This window comes from Salmo trutta, chromosome 3, assembly GCF_901001165.1.
Source record: "Salmo trutta chromosome 3, fSalTru1.1, whole genome shotgun sequence".
Taxonomy (NCBI): domain Eukaryota; kingdom Metazoa; phylum Chordata; class Actinopteri; order Salmoniformes; family Salmonidae; genus Salmo; species Salmo trutta.
In genome coordinates, this window is record NC_042959.1 from 3532931 (window position 1) to 3559313 (window position 26383).

At 48.9% G+C, this 26383-nt stretch overlaps 1 protein-coding gene across 2 annotated transcripts in view; it reads left to right on the forward strand.

The window, feature by feature from the left end:
- Positions 1-13090, forward strand: part of ctnna1 (catenin (cadherin-associated protein), alpha 1) — a 212327-nt gene extending 199237 nt beyond the window's left edge. The window contains exons 19-21 of one of the 2 annotated variants that reach the window (XM_029720388.1): positions 6022-6051; positions 9020-9232; positions 12883-13090. In XM_029720388.1, the coding sequence (XP_029576248.1) occupies positions 6022-6051; positions 9020-9232; positions 12883-12960 (321 nt within the window). In that variant the 3' untranslated portion in view covers positions 12961-13090. The remainder of the gene's footprint in view (positions 1-6021; positions 6052-9019; positions 9233-12882) is intronic. The other variant, XM_029720389.1, reaches the window with a different exon arrangement.
- The last annotated feature ends 13293 nt before the right edge of the window (positions 13091-26383 follow it).

Here is a 26383-nt window from a genome sequence, read left to right on the forward strand (position 1 = left end):
AGTCTATGGGTATCTGATAGCATGCTTCTTGTCATTGCGCTAATGCTAGTTAGCATTGGCTCACAAATCTACCTCCAACTTCCTTCATACTGGACACAGAGACATAAACATGGTATTCACGAGTTTATCAACTTCCCCAATCAGATGAAGTATCCCTTTAAGATCTTCTCCTCCAATGCATTTGCAGAAGTTGGAAGCTGTTGGAAGCTATACAATTAACATTAAATTAAGGTTCACTCCTGAATGACAGGAAGTTCTTCATTATACATTTGTACCTGACTGTCACTGTGCCTCTGCTCTTTCCGCCCCTGTTGCCCCAAGGTTTCATGGGAACATAAAACCAAAACGCAAACAAAACTAAAAACCATGAACATTCAATTTTCTTTCCAGTGCATTCATTTCCTTGTCTTTGGCTTTATTTAACTTTTATTTTGTTTCTGATATTGACAAAATATAACCGGTGCCCAAACACTGCAATGCTTTCAAATCAAATCAAATTTATTTATATAGCCCTTCGTACATCAGCTGAAATCTCAAAGTGCTGTACAGTACTCATACTCTTTCACTACTCATACGACTGAATCCCGAAAGGCTTCAAACCATTTCCTGTATTTGACTCACCACCTATATTCAGTCTTATTAGGGCTGTCACCGACCCATAAAAGTATTGGCCGACCGAGAGTCGTCCTGTTCTTTCGACCAATTGATTGGTCAATGTTTAAACGTGTTAAATAATAGTAAAAACCAACTCCAAATACACTGAGCTCGTCTGATGCTTTAAGCACACTGTTTGATTAAATAATTAAGACCCACAAAGGACTCAGAGAGCCCGATGATTACAGTGTAAAAATGACAGTCCATTTGTGACTGATGCACGTTGTTTCTCTCTCTCCTCCCTACTGCAGAGAAAAGGCAGCACAGCAAGTGTTTATTGCACTGTCCGTGCTGAAGCTGCCACATTTCAGCCATTTTGTTTTCTTACTTGTTTCTGACTAAAAAGTTCTAGTTGAAATCCCTAATTTGTGTAGGGGAAGAAAAAAAACATTCCCTCAATCCTTGCTCTCTCTACGTGAAACATGTAGGCAATCACGTGCATGTGACCAATAGGGACCTGACCCATCATAATCACATCAACACATTTGGTTATAACAAACTCAGAACGCAGTAACACGTGACAGCAAAACGAATGGGGAGGACTTTGAAAAGAAACTCGAATCGGTGAAATGTTTTCTGGTTGCTCAGGAGGGAAAGGGGAAAGTCAGATCTGCGGAAGATGTTTGACTTAGTTGTAGAAACTACTGTAGATCAATAAAAAGGAGGGTATACTGTAGGAGCAAGCGCTGCACGAGTTATGTGTGCCAAACAGCTGCTGGGATATTACAATATCATCATTTTATGACCATTTGGAACAGTGTAAACAATACTAAATACGTGTATCAGGGTTTGTTATATCGGGGGGGGGGGTAAAAACAGTTGCATGCGTTCGTGAATTGCGGTTTATTTTATTATTTAGGCCAATTATTCAAAGCTTTGTTGTTTAATTTTAAAATTAAAATGCTTGATTGCATTTCAAAGCATGAATATCTCGTAAATGCTGTGTGATGGCATGAACTAATAAATAATTGATTGTTACAGTGGCCTATATAAGTATTGAAATCTAGTCCTAAGTAAGTTACAGTATGAAAACTTAACAGGAGGGACTCTTCGGCCTAAAGCTTGGCGTTATACAAGGATACTATATACCAAGCCTAATAACAACACTACTTATTACAATGACCATCACAGCAATAATTGTAATAACAAGGAAATGAAGGAAAAGGAGGGTATAGGAGTGAGAGCTGTGTGCATATTGTGTGTGACAAACAGGTGCTGTTAGATTACAATATCATTCTTCTGCCTGTTTGGAACACTAAGTAAGTCATGTCTGTTCCAACAAAAATAAATTGTAAAGCCTTTATTTTATTAACTAGGCAAGTCCGTTAAGAACAAATTCTTATTTTCAATGACAGCCTACTGGGGAACAATGGGTTAACTGCCTTGTTCAGGGGCAGAACAACAGATTTTTACCTTGTCAGCCTCAGGGGATTTGATCTAGCAACTTTTCGATTACTGGCCCAACGCTCTAACCACTAGGCTACCTGCCGCCCCAATTACAGCATAGCAGAGATTAAAAACAGACCAATCTGTGAAATTCTTTTGTCCGTCATGTTGCCGTTGCATGAAGCTTGGTGCTCACAGAATCGGTAGGCTATTAAACAGGCAACCCGAAGCAAGATGGGTCTTTTTTTTTCTGTAGATAATAATGGATGATTTATAAAGCCAGGCGCATTTAACAGTTAGACTATTGATTATAGACCTAATTAACTTGGTTTCCTCTGTCCTCAATTAGGCTAAGGCAAGGGCTGTTTCCTCGTCTCTGCTGCTGCTGCTGCCTCCGCCGCATTGTTCTCAATCCCAAAATGATGGTTCATTTAGTAATTATGCACATAGCAACGTAGGGAAAGGCACCAATTCAACAGTGCACTGAAGATTGTTTCAGAACCACGGACAGGGACCGTATCCAACGTGGGAGAAAGTGCTTTGAGTATATACACATACATATATACACATACATACATCCATATATATATATATTATATATTATATTATTTGTACATATAACCATATACACTTTCAGTATCACGTCTTTAAAGTGATGGACTGTGCCAGCCCTGTAGCCTCCAATGGTTTAGTCCACTGAGACAGGCGTGAATCAGACAGGTGCCATGACATTTTTTTCTAATGATTGCTCAACTAAAGAAATCTTGGTCGACCAAACAATTGACCAGTCGACTAAATGTTACATTTTAGTCATTTAGCAGACGCTCTTATCCAGAGCGACTTACAGTAGTGAATGCATACATTTCATACATTTTTTTTCTCGTACTGGTCCCCCGTGGGAATCGAACCCACAACCCTGGCGTTGCAAACACCATGCTCTACCAACTGAGCCACAGGTCTTATGTAGCAAAATATTTAAAATGTTTTTTTTTACATTGGATAAAAGTGGGGATTTAGAGCTAGAAAGGGGTATATCTTACACTGCAGTTGAGGAACAATGGGAAAGTACTTTTGCTTTGAAAGTCGATAAACTTGTAACCCCACATTTCAGAAAATTGCCCTTTGAATGTTTTGGTACCTACTGGAGAGCTCTTCTTTGTCTCCACCCATTCAGCATCGTTCACACCCTCTTAAGCCTTATCCCCGCCCATCTCTGTAAGGAGTCACCTGTGAGGCCATGTGCTAAACAGAGTAAGGTAGTGTAGTAAACAACCAAAGAGTTCAAGACTAAAAGTGGTGAAAATAGTAGCAAAAAGTAGTTTATCTAGTCCTTGGTCTATATCCTAATCTGACTTTGGTGCAGGTCATGTTGTTCTTCACATTACAAAGTTTATTTGTCACATGCACAGGATACAGACTGTGTAAGCAGTACAGTGAAATGAAATGGTGAAATGGTTACTTTCATAGTAGCAATATCAAAAATAGTGTCCATATGAAGATATTGTATAAATATTATATAATTATTAGATGATTCTTACCCAGACACACTTGTCTAAATTGATGGGTCATGTGAAAGAAATGCAAAAACCACCTCCCAGCCACATCTAGCTAAGTGGATGGGTCACTGTTCTCTAGACATGTTCATGAAATACAATAGATGGCTGTAATCACCTCCTAGCCACATCTAGCTAAGTGGATGGGTCATGTAATTATCTGGCTAAGTGGAGTCTTTTGTTTAGACATGTACAGCGAGGGGGAAAAAAGTATTTGATCCCCTGCTGATTTTGTTCGTTTGCCCACTGACAAAGAAAGGATCAGTCTATAATTTTAATGGTAGGTTTATTTGAACAGTGAGAGACAGAATAACCACAAAAAAAATCCAGAAAAACGCATGTCAAAAATGTTATAAAATGATTTGCGTTTTAATGAGGGAAATAAGTATTTGGCCCCCTCTCAATCAGAAAGATTTCTGGCTCCCAGGTGTCTTTTATACAGGTAACAAGCTGAGCTCAGTTTGTTACCTGTATAAAAGACCTGTCCAGAGAAGCAATCAATCAATCAGATTCCAAACTCTCCACCATGGCCAAGACCAAAGAGCTCTCCAAGGATGTCAGGGACAAGATTGTAGACCTACACAAGGCTGGAATAGGCTACAAGACCATCGCCAAGCAGCTTGGTAAGAAGGTGACAACAGTTGGTGCGATTATTCGCAAATGGAAGAAACACAAAATAACTGTCAATCTCCCTTGGCCTGGGGCTCCATGCAAGATCTCACCTCGTGGAGTTGCAATGATCATGAGAATGGTGAGGAATCAGCCCAGAACTACACGGGAGGATCTTGTCAATGACCAAGGCAGCTGGGACCATAGTCACCAAGAAAACAATTGGTAACACACTACGCCGTGAAGGACTGAAATCCTGCAGCGCCCGCAAGGACCCCCTTCTCAGGAAAGCACATATACATGCCCGTCTGAAGTTTGCCAATGAACATCTGAATGATTCAGAGGACAACTGGGTGAAGGTGTTGTGGTCAGATGAGACCAAAATGGAGCTCTTTGGCATCAACTCAACTCGCTGTGTTTGGAGGAGGAGGAATGCTGCCTATGACCCAAAGAACACCATCCCCACCGTCAAACATGGAGGTGGAAACATTATGCTTTGGGGGTGTTTTTCTGCTAAGGGGACAGGACAACTTCACCGCATCAAAGGGACGATGGACGGGGCCATGTACCGTCAAATCTTGGGTGAGAATCTCCTTCCCTCAGCCAGGGCATTGAAAATGGGTCGTGGATGGGTATTCCAGCATGACAATGACCCAAAACACACGGCCAAGGCAACAAAGGAGTGGCTCAAGAAGCACATTAAGGTCCTGGAGTGGCCTAGCCAGTCTCCAGACCTTAATCCCATAGAAAATCTGTGGAGGGAGCTGAAGGTTCGAGTTGCCAAACGTCAGCCTCGAAACCTTAATGACTTGGAGAAGATCTGGAAAGAGGAGTGGGACAAAATCCCTCCTGAGATGTATGCAAACCTGGTGGCCAACTACAAGAAACGTCTGACCTTTGTGATTGCCAACAAGGGTTTTGCCACCAAGTACTAAGTCATGTTTTGCAGAGGGGTCAAATACTTATTTCTCTCATTAAAATGCAAATCAATTTATAACATTTTAGACATGCGTTTTTCTTTTTTTTTTGTCGTTATTCTGTCTCTCACTGTTCAAATAAACCTACCATTAAAATTATAGACTGATCATTTCTTTGTCAGTGGGCAAACGTACAAAATCAGCAGGGGATCAAATACTTTTTTCCCTCACTGTAGCTAGCTAGCTAAACAATGAACCATAATTCCCAACCCATACAGTACTAGCAATACAAACTGATAGCTAGCCACCATACATGAAACTGCAGGTAGGTTCAATGTTAGCTAACTAGCTAACATTAATCTATAACTAGCAAAGCAAATGGATTTCTGATATACAAATAATATTACTACACAGATCATACACGTAACGTTAGCTAGCGAGCCAGCAGGCTAACGTTCCCTGGCTACGTAACAGTAAGCCTTAACTTGCAATGAAAATGACTTTCTGACCAAATTAGAAACGTATAACGTCGTAAAATGTAGCTAGACTCTTACCCGTATACATGGCTGAACACTTCACGGCCGACTGGAACCATTTTGACTCCATTTTGTTTGTAGTTAAACCTTGTTTGGCCCACTTTGTGTCAAGTCACTCCGGTTCACACTGACCGTAGTAGTTGTCTATAGCGCCTGCTAAAATTCAGGGCAGCGATGTTGTTGAGAACAGTTATTCAGTAAAACCCTGTTCACCACATGGTCATTCTGCTGGATGTACAACAGTCACACAGCTACAGTCTTGTCCTGCTCTGAAGCCTTTACCCCGAGGCTCCATCATGTTGCATTTGACTTCCACAGTTCAACTATTAACGTTCAAGTTCCCTCTCTCCCTTTTCCCTTTTACAGGAGGTTTCCCAAGCATTCCTAGAGAGCCAGGTATTCCATAACCCCACCTTCAGATACAGTACAGTAACATTCAGGCTGCAGCCCAAACACCAACCTATTCCCTATATTGTGCACTACTTTTAACCAGAGCTTTTAGGCCCTTTTTTTTTTTTTTTACCTTTGTGCCCTAGTCAACAGTAGTGCACTATATAGGGAATTTGGGACGTTGCCTGAGGCATTGGCCAAAGCCAGACACATAGGATCATATGAACTCAGTTGACCCTCTGATCAGTGAGGGTGGTGGTGGTGGTGGGAAACATTACAGGTGGAAATACAGGTTGTCTCTAACTGCTGATCTGGGGTCAGATATATAATGTGCTTCCAAATTGCACCCTAATGCCTAAATAGTACACTACTTTGACCCAGGGTCATTTTGGGATGTATCTATATGGTTATACTGTATAATATTCCCAAGGTTAAGTTAGTTATCTGATCCTAGAGCTGTGGTTAAGAGGACAACTTCTACCTCAAGCACTGGCTAACATTGTTTCCTCTATCTCCTTCTCTTCCTCCCCCCTTCCTCTCCCCTCGTCTCCTCTACCTCTCCCCTCGACTCCTCTACCTTTCCCCTCGTCTCCCCTACCTCTCCCCTACCTCTCCCCTACCTCTCCCCTACCTCTCCCCTACCTCTCCCCTACCTCTCCCCTACCTCTCCCCTACCTCTCCCCTACCTCTCCCCTACCTCTCCCCTACCTCTCCCCTTCCTCTCCCCTTCCTCTCCCCTCGTCTCCCCTTCCTCTCCCCTCGTTTCCCCTTCCTCTCCCCTTCCTCTCCCCTTCCTCTCCCCTCGTCTCCCCTTCCTCTCCCCTCGTCTCCCCTTCCTCTCCCCTCGTCTCCCCTTCCTCTCCCCTCGTCTCCCTTCCTCTCCCCTCGTCTCCCCTTCCTCTCCCCTCGTCTCCCCTTCCTCTCCCCTCGTCTCCCCTTCCTCTCCCCTCCTCTCCCCTCGTCTCCCCTTCCTCTCCCCTCGTCTCCCCTCCTCTCCCCTCGTCTCCCCTTCCTCTCCCCTCGTCTCCCCTTCCTCTCCCCTCGTCTCCCCTTCCTCTCCCCCCTCCTCTCCCCTCGTCTCCCCTTCCTCTCCCCTCGTCTCCCCTTCCTCTCCCCTCGTCTCCCCTTCCTCTCCCCTCGTCTCCCCTTCCTCTCCCCTCGTCTCCCTTCCTCTCCCTCGTCTCCCCTTCCTCTCCCCTCGTCTCCCCTTCCTCTCCCCTCGTCTCCCCTTCCTCTCCCCTCGTCTCCCCTTCCTCTCCCCTCGTCTCCCCCTCCTCTCCCCTCGTTTCCCCTACCTCTCCCCTACCTCTCCCCTACCTCTCCCCTACCTCTCCCCTACCTCTCCCCTACCTCTCCCTACCTCTCCCCTACCTCTCCCCTTCCTCTCCCCTCGTCTCCCCTTCCTCTCCCTCGTTTCCCCTTCCTCTCCCCTCGTCTCCCCTTCCTCTCCCCTCGTCTCCCCTTCCTCTCCCCTCGTCTCCCCTTCCTCTCCCCTCGTCTCCCCTTCCTCTCCCCTCGTCTCCCCTTCCTCTCCCCCTCGTCTCCCCTTCCTCTCCCCTTCCTCTCCCCTCCTCTCCCCTCGTCTCCCCTTCCTCTCCCCTTCCTCTCCCCTCGTCTCCCCTCCTCTCCCCTCGTCTCCCCTTCCTCTCCCCTTCCTCTCCCCTCGTCTCCCCTTCCTCTCCCCTCGTCTCCCCTTCCTCTCCCCTCCTCTCCCCTCGTCTCCCCTTCCTCTCCCCTCGTCTCCCCTTCGTCTCCCCTTCCTCTCCCCTCGTCTCCCCTCGTCTCCCCTTCCTCTCCCCTCGTCTCCCCTTCCTCTCCCCTCGTTTCCCCTTCCTCTCCCCTTCCTCTCCCCTTCCTCTCCCCTTCCTCTCCCCTTCCTCTCCCCTCGTCTCCCCTTCCTCTCCCCTCGTCTCCCCTTCCTCTCCCCTTCCTCTCCCCTTCCTCTCCCCTTCCTCTCCCTTCCTCTCCCCTTCCTCTCCCCTTCCTCTCCCCTTCCTCTCCCCTCGTCTCCCCTTCCTCTCCCCTCGTCTCCCCTTCCTCCCCCTTCCTCTCCCCTTCCTCTCCCCTTCCTCTCCCCTTCCTCTCCCCTTCCTCTCCCCTTCCTCTCCCCCTTCCTCTTCCCCTCGTCTCCCCTTCCTCTCCCCCTCGTCTCCCCTTCCTCTCCCCTCGTCTCCCCTTCCTCTCCCCTTCCTCTCCCCTTCCTCTCCCCTTCCTCTCCCCTCGTCTCCCCTTCCTCTCCCCTTCCTCTCCCCTCGTCTCCCCTTCCTCTCCCCTTCCTCTCCCCTTCCTCTCCCCTTCCTCTCCCCTTCCTCTCCCCTCGTCTCCCCTTCCCCTCGTCTCCCCTTCCTCTCCCCTCGTCTCCCCTCGTCTCCCCTTCCTCTCCCCTCGTCTCCCCTTCCTCTCCCCTCGTTTCCCCTTCCTCTCCCCTTCCTCTCCCCTTCCTCTCCCCTCGTCTCCCCCTCCTCTCCCCTCGTCTCCCCTTCCTCTCCCCTCGTCTCCCCTTCCTCTCCCCTCGTCTCCCCCCTTCCTCTCCCCTTCCTCTCCCCTTCCTCTCCCCTTCCTCTCCCTTCCTCTCCCCTCGTCTCCCCTTCCTCTCCCCTCGTCTCCCCTTCCTCTCCCCTCGTCTCCCCTTCCTCTCCCCTTCCTCTCCCCTTCCTCTCCCCTTCCTCTCCCCTTCCTCTCCCCTTCCTCTCCCCTCGTCTCCCCTTCCTCTCCCCTCGTCTCCCCTTCCTCTCCCCTCGTCTCCCCTTCCTCTCCCCTCGTCTCCCCTTCCTCTCGTCTCCCCTTCCTCTCGTCTCCCCTTCCCCTCGTCTCCCCTTCCCCTCGTCTCCCCTTCCCCTCGTCTCCCCTTCCTCTCCCCTCGTCTCCCCTTCCTCTCGTCTCCCCTTCCTCTCGTCTCCCCTTCCCCTCGTCTCCCCTTCCTCTCCCCTCGTCTCCTCTCCCCTCGTCTCCCCTTCCTCCCTTCTCCCTCCAGGTGGACAGTGCTATGTCTCTGATCCAGGCAGCTAAGAACCTGATGAATACGGTGGTGTCCACGGTCAAGGCTAGCTATGTGGCTTCTACTAAGTACCAGAAGTCCATGGCTATGCAGTCCCTCAACATGCCTGCTATCTCCTGGAAGATGAAAGCCCCAGAGAAGAAACCCCTGGTTAAGAGAGAGAAACAGGAAGATGGATCCAACAACAAGGTAATGAGAATCATGTTGTTAAAGCTGATATCTTCTAAAAGGCGAAACAGCGCCGCTGGTTTCTCCCAGGTGTTATTGTTTCGTTTTTGAAAAGGAGAACATGAGCAATCAAATCAAATCAGAGTTTATTTGTCACGTGCTCCGAATACGAAATACAGTGAAATGCTGAATACAACAGGTGTAGTAGACCTTACAGTGAAATGCTGAATACAACAGGTGTAGTAGACCTTACAGTGAAATGCTGAATACAACAGGTGTAGGTAGACCTCACAGTGAAATGCTGAATACAACAGGTGTAGTAGACCTCACAGTGAAATGCTGAATACAACAGGTGTAGTAGACCTCACAGTGAAATGCTGAATACAACAGGTGTAGACCTCACAGTGAAATGCTGAATACAACAGGTGTAGTAGACCTCACAGTGAAATGCTGAATACAACAGGTGTAGTAGACCTCACAGTGAAATGCTGAATACAACAGGTGTAGACCTCACAGTGAAATGCTGAATACAACAGGTGTAGTAGACCTTACAGTGAAATGCTGAATACAACAGGTGTAGTAGACCTCACAGTGAAATGCTGAATACAACAGGTGTAGTAGACCTCACAGTGAAATGCTGAATACAACAGGTGTAGTAGACCTCACAGTGAAATGCTGAACACAACAGGTGTAGTAGACCTTACAGTGAAATGCTGAATACAACAGGTGTAGTAGACCTCACAGTGAAATGCTGAATACAACAGGTGTAGTAGACCTTACAGTGAAATGCTGAATACAACAGGTGTAGTAGACCTCACAGTGAAATGCTGAATACAACAGGTGTAGTAGACCTCACAGTGAAATGCTGAATACAACCGGTGTAGTAGACCTTACAGTGAAATGCTGAATACAACAGGTGTAGTAGACCTCACAGTGAAATGCTGAATACAACAGGTGTAGTAGACCTCACAGTGAAATGCTGAATACAACAGGTGTAGTAGACCTTATCGTGAAATGCTGAATACAACAGGTGTAGTGGACCTTACAGTGAAATGCTGAATACAACAGGTGTAGACCTCACAGTGAAATGCTGAATACAACAGGTGTAGTAGACCTCACAGTGAAATGCTGAATACAACAGGTGTAGTAGACCTCACAGTGAAATGCTGAATACAACAGGTGTAGTAGACCTTACAGTGAAATGCTGAATACAACAGGTGTAGTAGACCTCACAGTGAAATGCTGAATACAACAGGTGTAGTAGACCTCACAGTGAAATGCTGAATACAACAGGTGTAGTAGACCTCACAGTGAAATGCTGAATACAACAGGTGTAGTAGACCTTACAGTGAAATGCTGAATACAACAGGTGTAGTAGACCTCACAGTGAAATGCTGAATACAACAGGTGTAGTAGACCTCAGTGAAATGCTGAATACAACAGGTGTAGACCTCACAGTGAAATGCTGAATACAACAGGTGTAGTAGACCTTACAGTGAAATGCTGAATACAACAGGTGTAGACCTCACAGTGAAATGCTGAATACAACAGGTGTAGACCTCACTGTGAAATGCTGAATACAACAGGTGTAGTAGACCTCACAGTGTAATGCTGAATACAACAGGTGTAGTAGACCTTACAGTGAAATGCTGAATACAACAGGTGTAGTAGACCTCACAGTGAAATGCTGAATACAGCAGGTGTAGTAGACCTCACAGTGAAATGCTGAATACAACAGGTGTAGTAGACCTCACAGTGAAATGCTGAATACAACAGGTGTCGTAGACCTTACAGTGAAATGCTGAATACAACAGGTGTAGTAGACCTTACAGTGAAATGCTGAATACAACAGGTGTAGTAGACCTTACAGTGAAATGCTGAATACAACCGGTGTAGTAGACCTCACAGTGAAATGCTGAATAGAACAGGTGTAGTAGACCTTACAGTGAAATGCTGAATACAACAGGTGTAGTAGACCTTACAGTGAAATGCTGAATACAACAGGTGTAGTAGACCTCACAGTGAAATGCTGAATACAACAGGTGTAGTAGACCTCACAGTGAAATGTTTACTTACAGGCTCTAACCAATAGTGCAAAAAAGGTATTAGGTGAACAATAGGTAGGTAAAGAAATAAACAATAGTAAAAAGACATTTGAAAATAAGAGTAGCGAGGCTCTATACAGACACCAGTTAGTCAGGCTGATTGAGGTAGTATGTACATGTAGGTATGGTTAAAGTGACTATGCATATATGATAAACAGAGAGTAGCAGTAGCGTAAAAGAGGGGTTGGCGGGTGATGAGACACAATGCAGATAGTACGGTTAGCCAATGTGCGCGAGCACTGGTTGGTCGGGACAATTGAGGTTGTATGTCAAAATCAAATCAAATGTATTTATATAGCCCTTCGTACATCAGCTGAAATCTCAAAGTGCTGTACAGAAACCCAGCCTAAAACCCCAAACAGCAAGCAATGCATGTGAAAGAAGCACGGTGGCTGGGAAAAACTCCCTAGGAAAAACTCCTGAGAAAGGCCAAAAACCTAGGAAGAAACCTAGAGAGGAACCAGGCTATGAGGGGTGGCCAGTCCTCTTCTGGCTGTGCCGGGTGGATAATTATAACAGAACATGGTCAAGATGTTAAAATGTTCGTAAATGACCAGCATGGTCAAATAATAATAATCATAGTAGTTGTCGAGGGTGCAACAAGCACGTCCGGTGAACAGGTCAGGGTTCCGTAGCCGCAGGCAGAACAGTTGAAACTGGAGCAGCAGCATGGCCAGGTGGACTGGGGACAGCAAGGAGTCATCATGCCAGGTAGTCCTGAGGCATGGTCCTAGGGCTCAGGTCCTCCGAGAGAAAGAAAGAAAGAGAGAAAGAGAGAATTAGAGAGAGCATATTTAAATTCACACAGGACACCGGATAAGACAAGAGAATACTCCAGATGTAACAGACTGACCCTAGCCCCCCGGCACATAAACTACTGCAGCATAAATACTGGAGGCTGAGACAAGGAGGGATCAGAAGACACTGTGGCCCCATCCGATGATACCCCCAGACAGGGCCAAACAGGCAGGATATAACCCCACCCACTTTGCCAAAGCACAGCCCCCACACCACTAGAGGGATGTTTACAACCACCAACTTACCGTCCGAAGACAAGGCCGAGTATAGCCCACAAAGATCTCCGCCACGGCACAACCCAAGGGGGTTGTACATGAATGTATAGTTAAAGTGACTGTGCATATATGATAAACGTATTCAACAACTTGGTGAAAACAAGAGTATAATCTCTGCTGTTCTATCGCACATGCAATGATGTCCGGGGGGGGGGGTGGTGGTGTTTGTTTGTTTGTTGTTTAAAGTAATGTCTTTATATAATCTCAAACGGACGTGGTAGTTTCCCCACTAAGGATTCCAGCTTTAATCACTTGTACAATCCCCTGCACAGTTCCCTGTCAGTGTCCAGGACAGATAAACATAGTCCTGGACTAAAAAGCTTTCAATGTGGAATCTCATTCCAGGACTAGGCTTCGTCTGTGTCCAGGAAACCAGCCTTTATATGTTTGTAATGTAAATGGGCAGTTTTAATGGCCTGTAAGGAGATTTAATGATGCAAGACACATTTCAATGAAAACAGACATTTTAAAATGCTATTTTCTCTTCTCTTAGGTCAAGAGGTCATCCCAGAAGAAGCACATCAACCCTGTCCAGGCCCTCAGCGAGTTCAAAGCCATGGATAGCATCTAGAGATGGACCAGTCAGTTTGTTCGGGGGGGTGAGAAGAGGTGGAGCTAGAGGGGGTTTTGGATAGCTAGCGTAGGATGGTTTTTGCTTTTTTTTTTGTCTTGTCAAAAAAAAAAAAAAGAGATTGAGGAAATAAGAATAGAATTGGTTGGAAATCATTCCTCCTTTCCTTCCCTGGTCTCGTCAAGCTGTCAGGTTTGACTTGATGTTGCTATGCAGGCTCACTAAGGTGGAACACTGAGCTCTCTCTCTCTTTCTTTCTCTCTCCCTCCCTCTCCTCTCTCCCTCTCTCCCTCTCTCCCCCTCTCCCCCTCTCCCCCTCTCCCCCTCTCCCCCCCTCCCCCTCTCCCTCTCTCCCTCTCTCCCTCTCTCCCTCTCTCTCCCTCTCTCCCTCTCTCCCTCTCTCCCTCTCTCCCTCTCTCCCTCTCCCTCTCTCCCTCTCCCTCTCCCCTCCCTCCCCCTCTCTCTCTCTCTCTCTCTCTCTCGTTCTCTCTCTCCCCCTCTCTCTCGTTCTCTCTCTCTAGTTTTCATTCAAACGACTGCATTCTGATTGCTCTGTCTCTATCCTACCGTAATGATGTCTCTACTGGAAAACAAAGCAATTAGGAAAAAGTTAAAATAAAAAAGGGGGCCTTCCTATTTCCCTTCTTTTGATTTTATTCCAATGTTGGTCTGACAAAGGAGGGTTTCATTGAATACTGTAAGATCTAATTCTGACAACTAATCATTTTGACCCTTGACCCCCTAACCTGTGACATGAGAGGCCCCCAGTGTATTTTATAGAATTACATTTCTAACATATTTTACAGTTGCGTGAGCGGTGGGAGGGTATTGAATGGTATTCCACTGTGTGCCGTATATAATGTGTAGATCAGATGGGCCTTTCCACTCTAAACTATCTCTGTCTCATTACTCTGGTGAACCTTTGTTTTTTTTGTTTTTTTTTGCTTTGATTACAAAAAAAAAACGTTTATTTTTCATTCTCAATGTGTTCTGTCTAATAAAAGTTTGATATTTTAGTGTCGTTTCACTTCATACTTATTATACACTGGGTGGTTCCAGCCCTGAATGCTGATTGGCTGAAAGCTGTTGTATATCAGACCGTATACCACGGGTATGACAAAACCATGTGTTTTTTTTTAAGTGCTCTAATTATGTTGGTAACTAGTTTATAATAGCAATAAGGCAGCTCGTGGGTTTGTGATGTATGGTCAATATACCACAGCTAAGGTCTGTCTGTGTCCAGGCACTCAGCGTTGCATTGTGGTTAAGAACAGCCCTTAGCCGTGGTATATTGACCATAGATCACACCCCTGGGTGGTACTGCTATTGTAACACTGAATTGTCATTATTGAATGTTTTAACTACAGTAAATCTGTTTTTGTTATCCTCTGACATTTGTAAATGTTTAGTTATTTCCCATGTCGTTAACCCCCCAGGTTGTATAGACTAGTCTGGATGAAGTCTGGTTTTCCCTGTCGTTAACCCCCCAGGTTGTATAGACTAGTCTGGATGAAGTCTGGTTTTCCCCCGTCGTTAACCCCCCAGGTTGTATAGACTAGTCTGGATGAAGTCTGGTTTTCCCTGTCGTTAACCCCCCAGGTTGTATAGACTAGTCTGGATGAAGTCTGGTTTTCCCTGTCGTTAACCCCCCAGGTTGTATAGACTAGTCTGGATGAAGTCTGGTTTTCCCTGTCGTTAACCCCCCAGGTTGTATAGACTAGTCTGGATGAAGTCTGGTTTTCCCTGTCGTTAACCCCCCAGGTTGTATAGACTAGTCTGGATGAAGTCTGGTTTTCCCTGTCGTTAACCCCCCAGGTTGTATAGAATAGTCTGGATGAAGTCTGGTTTTCCCTGTCGTTAACCCCCCAGGTTGTATAGACTAGTCTGGTTTTCCCCGTCGTTAACCCCCCAGGTTGTATAGACTAGTCTGGTTTTCCCCGTCGTTAACCCCCCAGGTTGTATAGACTAGTCTGGTTTTCCCTGTCGTTAACCCCCCAGGTTGTATAAACTAGTCTGGATGAAGTCTGGTTTTCCCCCGTCGTTAAACCCCCCAGGTTGTATAAACTAGTCTGGATGAAGTCTGGTTTTCCCTGTCGTTAACCCCCCAGGTTGTATAGACTAGTCTGGATGAAGTCTGGTTTTCCCTGTCGTTAACCCCCCAGGTTGTATAGACTAGTCTGGATGAAGTCTGGTTTTCCCTGTCGTTAACCCCCCAGGTTGTATAGACTAGTCTGGTTTTCCCCGTCGTTAACCCCCCAGGTTGTATAGACTAGTCTGGTTTTCCCCGTCGTTAACCCCCCAGGTTGTATAGACTAGTCTGGTTTTCCCTGTCGTTAACCCCCCAGGTTGTATAGACTAGTCTGGTTTTCCCCGTCGTTAACCCCCCAGGTTGTATAGACTAGTCTGGTTTTCCCCGTCGTTAACCCCCCAGGTTGTATAGACTAGTCTGGTTTTCCCCGTCGTTAACCCCCCAGGTTGTATAGACTAGTCTGGTTTTCCCTGTCGTTAACCCCCCAGGTTGTATAAACTAGTCTGGATGAAGTCTGGTTTTCCCCCGTCGTTAAACCCCCCAGGTTGTATAAACTAGTCTGGATGAAGTCTGGTTTTCCCTGTCGTTAACCCCCCAGGTTGTATAGACTAGTCTGGATGAAGTCTGGTTTCCCCTGTCGTTAACCCCCCAGGTTGTATAGACTAGTCTGGATGAAGTCTGGTTTTCCCTGTCGTTAACCCCCCAGGTTGTATAAACTAGTCTGGATGAAGTCTGGTTTTCCCTGTCGTTAACCCCCCAGGTTGTATAGACTAGTCTGGATGAAGTCTGGTTTTCCCTGTCGTTAACCCCCCAGGTTGTATAGACTAGTCTGGATGAAGTCTGGTTTTCCCTGTCGTTAACCCCCCAGGTTGTATAGACTAGTCTGGATGAAGTCTTGTGTGCCTCATTGTATGCAGCAAGCCAAAGCTAATAGAGAAAATAATCGTTCTCTCCCAGCCTTCTGCTTTAATACATAACACTAGCCCAGGGGACTTCATACACACACACACACAGTCAATGAAACTCATGAAATGAGCTGACACACCCTGTTCAATCTCAAGTGTATGATAAGTCAGTGAGGTTATAGACGGGGGCCTGGTAAATAGACCAGGCTGTGGAGGGGGGTCTGGGGAATAGACCAGGCTGTGGAGGGGGGTCTGGGGAATAGACCAGGCGGTGGAGGGGGTCTGGGGGATAGACCAGGCTGTGGAGGGGGTCTGGGGAATAGACCAGGCTGTGGAGGGGGTCTGGGGAATAGACCAGGCTGTGGAGGGGGGTCTGGGGAATAGACCAGGCTGTGGAGGGGGGTCTGGGGAATAGACCAGGCGGTGGAGGGGGGTCTGGGGGATAGACCAGGCGGTGGAGGGGGGTCTGGGGGATAGACCAGACTGTGGAGGGGGGTCTGGGGGATAGACCAGACTGTGGAGGGGGGTCTGGGGGATAGACCAGGCTGTGGAGGGGGGTCTGGGGAATAGACCAGGCTGTGGAGGGGGGTCTGGGGAATAGACCAGGCTGTGGAGGGGGTCTGGGGGATAGACCAGGCTGTGGAGGGGGGTCTGGGGGATAGACCAGGCTGTAGAGGGGGGTCTGGGGGATAGACCAGGCTGTAGAGGGGGGTCTGGGGGATAGACCAGGCTGTAGAGGGGGGGTCTGGGGGATAGACCAGGCTGTAGAGGGGGGTCTGGGGGATAGACCAGGCTGTAGAGGGGGGTCTGGGGGATAGACCAGGCTGTAGAGGGGGGTCTGGGGGATAGACCAGGCTGTAGAGGGGGGTCTGGGGGATAGACCAGGCTGTAGAGGGGGGTCTGGGGGATAGACCAGGCTGTAGAGGGGGGTCTGGGGGATAGACCAGGCTGTATAGGGGGTCTGGGGGATAGACCAGGCTGTGGAGGGGGGTCTGGGGAATAGACCAGGCTGTGGAGGGGGGTCTGGGGAATAGACCAGGCTGTGGAGGGGGTCTGGGGAATAGACCAGGCTGTGGAGGGGGGTCTGGGGGATAGACCAGGCTGTGGAGGGCGGTCTGGGGGATAGACCAGGCTGTGGAGGGCGGTCTGGGGGATAGACCAGGCTGTGGAGGGGGGTCTGGGGAATAGACCAGGCTGTGGAGGGGGGTCTGGGGAATAGACCAGGCTGTGGAGGGGGGTCTGGGGAATAGACCAGGCTGTGGAGGGGGGTCTGGGGAATAGACCAGGCTGTGGAGGGCGGTCTGGGGGATAGACCAGGCTGTGGAGGGGGTCTGGGGAATAGACCAGGCTGTGGAGGGGGGTCTGGGGAATAGACCAGGCTGTGGAGGGGGTCTGGGGAATAGACCAGGCTGTGGAGGGCGGTCTGGGGGATAGACCAGGCTGTGGAGGGGGTCTGGGGAATAGACCAGGCTGTGGAGGGGGTCTGGGGAATAGACCAGGCTGTGGAGGGCGGTCTGGGGGATAGAATAACTTTGTTCACCAGGGATTCCAGGCTCCATCGACTGTCAATGAGACCACTGTGCATCCTAAATGCCACCCTAAACCCTCTTCCCTATATAGTGCACTACTTCTGAGCAGGACTTTATAGGGTTGTCATTTGGGCCACAGTCCAGTGGCTAAGCAGCCAGATAGTCTGATCAATTTTCCTCCTCCTAGCTCTGCTGCTGAGAGGTGGGGAGGGGAGAGAGAGGATGGGGTTGGGAGGGGGAGAGAGGCGGATGATGGGAGAGGGAGGATGAGAGGAGAGAGGATGGGGGAGGAGGAGGATGGGGAGGAGAGGAGGGTCGGGAGGAGAGAGGATGGGGGAGGAGAGAGGATGAGGAGGGAAAGAGAGAACTAGCGAGAAGCTTTCTCCATGAATTAGTTAAAGCAGTGGAAGGTAATGTGGAAGTGTTAGCTGTGTTATCAGCATAGACTACGTCCCGGGCCAAATGGAACACTAATTCCTTTATATTGCATGACTGGGCCCTGGTCAACAATAGTGCACTATATAGGGAATAGGGTCCCATTTGGGACTTATCCTAGACCATATAACAGCCCAGTACAGTATGTAGGGGTGGGTAGTGTAGTGCGTTTATTTCTTTAAAACAGGGCCACTTTGGGTCTTCATGCTGCGATGCTTTAGCTTGTTGCTAAACATAGAGGCAGGTCACGTCGGGTTACAACGACAGATGGACAGAATATTGGTTTGTGTTTTAGCTTGTTTGAGCGTTACTTTGGACTGCGTGGTGTTATGTTTGGAGTGGGTAGTAGAGAGTATTAGACGTCTCCCAAATGCCATTCTATTCCCTAAATAGCGCACCACTTTGGACCGGCACCTGTAGGGAATCGGGCGGCATTTGGGACTTGCGTTAAAAGTTACTGTAGCATCTGAAGTGGTAATGTTATATTTGCCGTGGACGTTCTTTAACTTTTGTTTTTATTTGAGAACTAGGAGGCACTGTACTGCACCCTGTTTAACATATTCATGTTCCCAGCTTTCATTTCATAATGAATAAATGATTCCCTGTCGCCGCCTGTCTGTCTGTCTCATTCTGCTACTGCCGTCTACATTTCAAATTGTCCAAGTTGAAATCACTCCTTGGCTGCTTCCCAAATGGCAGCAGTAGTGCACTAGATGGGGAATAGGGTGAGATTTAGGAAGCAGCCTTCCCTTCGATTGTGTTAATGTATCGCTCTTGATTTTATGATCATGCCTAGTCTCTGTCACTACACCTAACGACTTGAAACAAAGTCAGGATTATCTCCCATCACTACAGGTTGTTCTAATAGTCTGGATTATCTCCTATCACTACAGGTTGTTCTAATAGGATTATCTCCTATCACTACAGGTTGTTCTAATAGGATTATCTCATATCACTACAGGTTGTTCTAATAGTCTGGATTATCTCCTACCACTACAGGTTGTTCTAATAGTCTGGATTATCTCCTACCACTTCAGGTTGCTAAAACATTAACTTTTCTTTCCTATTCTAATGGGGAAGTTGTGTTTTTGTTATGTCTGTAGGTCTGCTATACTGGAGGCTGTGTAGCATGAGAAATGCTACTCCAGCTCTGTCCTAAATGACACCCCTATTCCCTATATATTGCACAAGCGCCCATAGGGCCCAGGGCCCACTTCACCAATAGTGATAGAATTTAGGCTTCCTAGTGTTTTAACGATGCGTCTTTCCTACAACGGCCGAAGATGTTGGGGTGGCAGGTAGCCTAGTGGTTAGAGGAGGCAGGTAGCCTAGTGGTTAGAGGAGGCAGGTAGCCTAGTGGTTAGAGGAGGCAGGTAGCCTAGTGGTTAGAGGAGGCAGGTAGCCTAGTGGTTAGAGGAGGCAGGTAGCCTAGTGGTTAGAGGAGGCAGGTAGCCTAGTGGTTAGAGGAGGCAGGTAGCCTAGTGGTTAGAGGAGGCAGGTAGCCTAGTGGTTAGAGGAGGCAGGTAGCCTAGTGGTTAGAGGAGGCAGGTAGCCTAGTGGTTAGAGGAGGCAGGTAGCCTAGTGGTTAGAGGAGGCAGGTAGCCTAGTGGTTAGAGGAGGCAGGTAGCCTAGTGGTTAGAGGAGGCAGGTAGCCTAGTGGTTAGAGGAGGCAGGTAGCCTAGTGGTTAGAGGAGGCAGGTAGCCTAGTGGTTAGAGGAGGCAGGTAGCCTAGTGGTTAGAGGAGGCAGGTAGCCTAGTGGTTAGAGGAGGCAGGTAGCCTAGTGGTTAGAGGAGGCAGGTAGCCTAGTGGTTAGAGGAGGCAGGTAGCCTAGTGGTTAGAGGAGGCAGGTAGCCTAGTGGTTAGAGGAGGCAGGTAGCCCTAGTGGTTAGAGGAGGCAGGTAGCCCTAGTGGTTAGAGGAGGCAGGTAGCCCTAGTGGTTAGAGGAGGCAGGTAGCCCTAGTGGTTAGAGGAGGCAGGTAGCCCTAGTGGTTAGAGGAGGCAGGTAGCCCTAGTGGTTAGAGGAGGCAGGTAGCCCTAGTGGTTAGAGGAGGCAGGTAGCCTAGTGGTTAGAGGAGGCAGGTAGCCCTAGTGGTTAGAGGAGGCAGGTAGCCCTAGTGGTCAGAGGAGGCAGGTAGCCCTAGTGGTCAGAGGAGGCAGGTAGCCCTAGTGGTCAGAGGAGGCAGGTAGCCCTAGTGGTCAGAGGAGGCAGGTAGCCCTAGTGGTCAGAGGAGGCAGGTAGCCCTAGTGGTCAGAGGAGGCAGGTAGCCCTAGTGGTCAGAGGAGGCAGGTAGCCCTAGTGGTCAGAGGAGGCAGGTAGCCCTAGTGGTCAGAGGAGGCAGGTAGCCCTAGTGGTCAGAGGAGGCAGGTAGCCCTAGTGGTCAGAGGAGGCAGGTAGCCCTAGTGGTCAGAGGAGGCAGGTAGCCCGCCTAGTGGTCAGAGGAGGAGGCAGGTAGCCCGCCTAGTGGTCAGAGGAGGAGGCAGGTAGCCCGCCTAGTGGTCAGAGGAGGAGGCAGGTAGCCCGCCTAGTGGTTAGAGGAGGAGGCAGGTAGCCTAGTGGTTAGAGGAGGAGGCAGGTAGCCTAGTGGTTAGAGGAGGAGGCAGGTAGCCCTAGTGGTTAGAGGAGGAGGCAGGTAGCCCTAGTGGTTAGAGGAGGAGGCAGGTAGCCCTAGTGGTTAGAGGAGGAGGCAGGTAGCCCTAGTGGTTAGAGGAGGAGGCAGGTAGCCCTAGTGGTTAGAGGAGGAGGCAGGTAGCCCTAGTGGTTAGAGGAGGAGGCAGGTAGCCTAGTGGTAGAGGAGGAGGCAGGTAGCCCTAGTGGTTAGAGGAGGAGGCAGGTAGCCCTAGTGGTTAGAGGAGGAGGCAGGTAGCCCTAGTGGTTAGAGGAGGCAGGTAGCCTAGTGGTTAGAGGAGGAGGCAGGTAGCCTAGTGGTTAGAGGAGGAGGCAGGTAGCCCTAGTGGTTAGAGGAGGAGGCAGGTAGCCCTAGTGGTTAGAGGAGGAGGCAGGGTAAGTAGCCCTAGTGGTTAGAGGAGGAGGCAGGTAGCCCTAGTGGTTAGAGGAGGAGGCAGTAGCCCTAGTGGTTAGAGGAGGAGGCAGGTAGCCCTAGTGGTTAGAGGAGGAGGCAGGTAGCCCTAGTGGTTAGAGGAGGAGGCAGGTAGCCCTAGTGGTTAGAGGAGGAGGCAGGTAGCCCTAGTGGTTAGAGGAGGAGGCAGGTAGCCCTAGTGGTTTAGAGGAGGAGGCAGGTAGCCCTAGTGGTTAGAGGAGGAGGCCTAGGTAGAGGAGCAGGTAGCCCTAGTGGTTAGAGGAGGAGGCAGGTAGCCCTAGTGGTTAGAGGAGGAGGCAGGTAGCCCTAGTGGTTAGAGGAGGAGGCAGGTAGCCCTAGTGGTTAGAGGAGGAGGCAGGTAGCCCTAGTGGTTAGAGGAGGAGGCAGGTAGCCCTAGTGGTTAGAGGAGGAGGCAGGTAGCCCTAGTGGTTAGAGGAGGAGGCAGGTAGCCCTAGTGGTTAGAGGAGGAGGCAGGTAGCCCTAGTGGTTAGAGGAGGAGGCAGGTAGCCCTAGTGGTTAGAGGAGGAGGCAGGTAGCCCTAGTGGTTAGAGGAGGAGGCAGGTAGCCCTAGTGGTTAGAGGAGGAGGCAGGTAGCCCTAGTGGTTAGAGGAGGAGGCAGGTAGCCCTAGTGGTTAGAGGAGGAGGCAGGTAGCCCTAGTGGTTAGAGGAGGAGGCAGGTAGCCCTAGTGGTTAGAGGAGGAGGCAGGTAGCCCTAGTGGTTAGAGGAGGAGGCAGGTAGCCCTAGTGGTTAGAGGAGGAGGCAGGTAGCCCTAGTGGTTAGAGGAGGAGGCAGGTAGCCCTAGTGGTTAGAGGAGGAGGCAGGTAGCCCTAGTGGTTAGAGGAGGAGGCAGGTAGCCCTAGTGGTTAGAGGAGGAGGCAGGTAGCCCTAGTGGTTAGAGGAGGAGGCAGGTAGCCCTAGTGGTTAGAGGAGGAGGCAGGTAGCCCTAGTGGTTAGAGGAGGAGGCAGGTAGCCCTAGTGGTTAGAGGAGGAGGCAGGTAGCCCTAGTGGTTAGAGGAGGAGGCAGGTAGCCCTAGTGGTTAGAGCGTTGGACCAGTAACCGAAAGGTTGCTGGATTGAATCCTCAGAGCTGACAATGTAAAAATCTGTCGTTCTGCCCCCTGAACAAGGCAGTTAACCCGCTGTTCCCCGGTAGGCTGTCATTGTAAATAAGAATTTGTTCTTAAACTGAGGTTACACATGTAACATGCGTTTCCCAGAACTCTCAGCGAGAAGTATCGCGAAGTGTTTCGTTTGTCGACACTGACGGAAAGGCAGCGCTGCTCTCGGATAAGATTTCTCTCCATTCAAATCTTACCTTAACATTTATAATTATTACACAATACTGATCACGGATCGGGTCCTAGTACCACCTATGACTGCAAATATTGAGGCGGCTTATTCTCGCACCCACCTCAAATGTATTTTTCACTGTATCACAGATTTGTTGGGCTACACAACATGAAATATATTGAGACAAATTAGACGGTAGCCTACAAGCAGCAAAATAGAACTCAATTGATTTCAACATGAAATGTCTTTCAATCTGACTGAAATACTGTATTTTTATATTAATGCAGTCATCTGGGTTTTCATTTTAACCACATTTTTTTTATATGTTCCTTGTTTGTATCAATTACAAAGACACTGACAACTTTATTTGTTGTCAGCTTTGTTCTGAAATGATCAGTGAACACAGACAGATGGATGAACCGTGCGATTCTATGTTTAGCAGTGTATAATCTTCTGTGTATAAAGTGATGTGGGAGGGCAACAACAGAAAAACATCCAATGACGCACTTAGCTGTTCTATGAGTCGTCTGAGGCAGGCGTTAGATTAGGAGTCGTCTGAGGCAGGCGTTAGATTAGGAGTCGTCTGAGGCAGGCGTTAGATTAGGAGTCGTCTGAGGCAGGCGTTAGATTAGGAGTCGTCTGAGGCAGGCGTTAGATTAGGAGTGGTCTGAGGCAGGCGTTAGATTAGGAGTGGTCTGAGGCAGGCGTTAGATTAGGAGTGGTCTGAGGCAGGCGTTAGATTAGGATTTGTCTGAGGCAGGCGTTAGATTAGGATTTGTCTGAGGCAGGCGTTAGATTAGGAGTCGTCTGAGGCAGGCGTTAGATTAGGAGTCGTCTGAGGCAGGCGTTAGATTAGGAGTCGTCTGAGGCAGGCGTTAGATTAGGAGTCGTCTGAGGCAGGCGTTAGATTAGGAGTGGTCTGAGGCAGGCGTTAGATTAGGAGTGGTCTGAGGCAGGCGTTAGATTAGGAGTGGTCTGAGGCAGGCGTTAGATTAGGAGTGGTCTGAGGCAGGCGTTAGATTAGGAGTGGTCTGAGGCAGGCGTTAGATTAGGAGTGGTCTGAGGCAGGCGTTAGATTAGGAGTGGTCTGAGGCAGGCGTTAGATTAGGAGTGGTCTGAGGCAGGCGTTAGATTAGGAGTGGTCTGAGGCAGGCGTTAGATTAGGAGTGGTCTGAGGCAGGCGTTAGATTACCGGCGGTCTGAGGCAGGCGTTAGATTACCGGCGGTCTGAGGCAGGCGTTAGATTACCGGCGGTCTGAGGCAGGCGTTAGATTACCGGCGGTCTGAGGCAGGCGTTAGATTACCGGCGGTCTGAGGCAGGCGTTAGATTACCGGCGGTCTGAGGCAGGCGTTAGATACCGGCGGTCTGAGGCAGGCGTTAGATTACCGGCGGTCTGAGGCAGGCGTTAGATTACCGGCGGTCTGAGGCAGGCGTTAGATTACCGGCGGTCTGAGGCAGGCGTTAGATTACCGGCGGTCTGAGGCAGGCGTTAGATTACCGGCGGTCTGAGGCAGGCGTTAGATTACCGGCGGTCTGAGGCAGGCGTTAGATTACCGGCGGTCTGAGGCAGGCGTTAGATTACCGGCGGTCTGAGGCAGGCGTTAGATTACCGGCGGTCTGAGGCGTTAGATTACCGGCGGTCTGAGGCGTTAGATTACCAGCGGTCTGAGGGCAGGCGTTAGATTACCAGCGGTCTGAGGGCAGGCGTTAGATTACCAGCGGTCTGAGGGCAGGCGTTAATAAAGATGGTTTTGGGAAACGGCTTGGATATTTATCGATGCTCCTCCGAACTTAGACTTAAGATGCTTTTGGGAAACCAGGCCCAAAACCCTATGGGTAACTAGCCCTATGTGTAGCTAGCCCTATGGGTAACTAGCCCTAGCCCTATGGGTAACTAGCCCTAGCCCTATGGGTAACTAGCCCTAGTCCTATGGGTAACTAGCCCTATGGGTAACTAACCCTAGCCCTATGGGTAACTAGCCCTATGGATAACTAACCCTATGGGTAACTAACCCTAGTCCTATGGGTAACTAACCCTATGGGTAACTAACCCTAGCCCTATGGGTAACTAGCCCTATGGGTAACTAACCCTAGCCCTATGGGTAACTAGCCCTATGGGTAACTAACCCTAGCCCTATGGGTAACTAGCCTATGGGTAACTAGCCCTATGGGTAACTAGCCCTATGGGTAACTAGCCCTATGGGTAACTAGCCCTATGGGTAACTAACCCTAGCCCTATGGGTAACTAACCCTAGCCCTATGGGTAACTAACCCTAGCCCTATGGGTAACTAGCCCTATGGGTAACTAGCCCTATGGGTAACTAGCCCTATGGGTAACTAGCCCTATGGGTAACTAACCCTAGCCCTATGGGTAACTAACCCTATTGGTAACTAGCCCTATGGGTAACTAACCCTAGCACTATGGGTAACTAACCCTAGTCCTATGGGTAACTAGCCCTATGGGTAACTAACCCTATGGGTAACTAACCCTATGGGTAACTAACCCTAGCCCTATGGGTAACTAGCCCTATGGGTAACTAACCCTAGCACTATGGGTAACTAACCCTAGCCCTATGGGTAACTCACCCTAGCCCTATGGTAACTAACCCTAGTCCTATGGGTAACTAGCCCTATGGGTAACTAACCCTAGTCCTATGGGTAACTAGCCCTATGGGTAACTAACCCTAGCCCTATGGGTAACTAACCCTATGGGTAACTAGCCCTAGGCCTATGGGTAACTAACCCTATGGGTAACTAGCCCTATGGGTAACTAGCCCTATGGATAACTCGCCCTATGGGTAACTCACCCTAGCCCTATGGGTAACTAGCCCTATGGGTAACTCACCCTAGCACTATGGGTAACTCACCCTTGCCCTATGGGTAACTCACCCTAGCCCTATGGGTAACTCACCCTAGCCCTATGGGTAACTAACCCTAGCCCTATGGGTAACTAACCTAGCCCTATGGGTAACTAGCCCTATGGGTAACTAGCCCTATGGGTAACTAGCCCTATGGGTAACTAGCCCTATGGGTAACTAACCCTATGGGTAACTAGCCCTATGGGTAACTAATCCTATGGGTAACTAACCCTATGGGTAACTAGCCCTATGGGTAACTAGCCCTATGGGTAACTCGCCCTATGGGTAACTCACCCTAGCCCTATGGGTAACTAGCCCTATGGGTAACTCACCCTAGCCCTATGGGTAACTAACCCTAGCCCTATGGGTAACTAACCCTAGTCCTATGGGTAACTAACCCTAGTCCTATGGGTAACTAACCCTAGTCCTATGGGTAACTAGCCCTATGGGTAACTAGCCCTATGGGTAACTAGCCCTATGGGTAACTAGCCCTATGGGTAACTAGCCCTATGGGTAACTAGCCCTATGGGTAACTAGCCCTATGGGTAACTAACCCTAGCCCTATGGGTAACTAACCCTATGGGTAACTAACCCTAGCCCTATGGATAACTAACCCTAGCCCTATGGGTAACTAACCCTAACCCTATGGGTAACTAGCCCTATGTGTAGCTAGCCCTATGGGTAACTAGCCCTAGTCCTATGGGTAACTAGCCCTATGGGTAACTAGCCCTATTGGTAACTAGCCCTATGGGTAACTAACCCTAGCCCTATGGGTAACTAGCCCTATGGATAACTAACCCTATGGGTAACTAACCCTAGTCCTATGGGTAACTAACCCTATGGGTAACTAACCCTAGCCCTATGGGTAACTAGCCCTATGGGTAACTAACCCTAGCCCTATGGGTAACTAGCCCTATGGATAACTAACCCTAGCCCTATGGGTAACTAGCCTATGGGTAACTAGCCCTATGGGTAACTAACCCTAGCCCTATGGGTAACTAACCCTAGCCCTATGGGTAACTAACCCTAGCCCTATGGGTAACTAACCCTAGCCCTATGGGTAACTAGCCCTATGGGTAACTAGCCCTATGGGTAACTAGCCCTATGGGTAACTAGCCCTATGGGTAACTAACCCTAGCCCTATGGGTAACTAACCCTATTGGTAACTAGCCCTATGGGTAACTAACCCTAGCACTATGGGTAACTAACCCTAGTCCTATGGGTAACTAGCCCTATGGGTAACTAACCCTATGGGTAACTAGCCCTATGGGTAACTAACCCTATGGGTAACTAACCCTAGCCCTATGGGTAACTAGCCCTATGGGTAACTAACCCT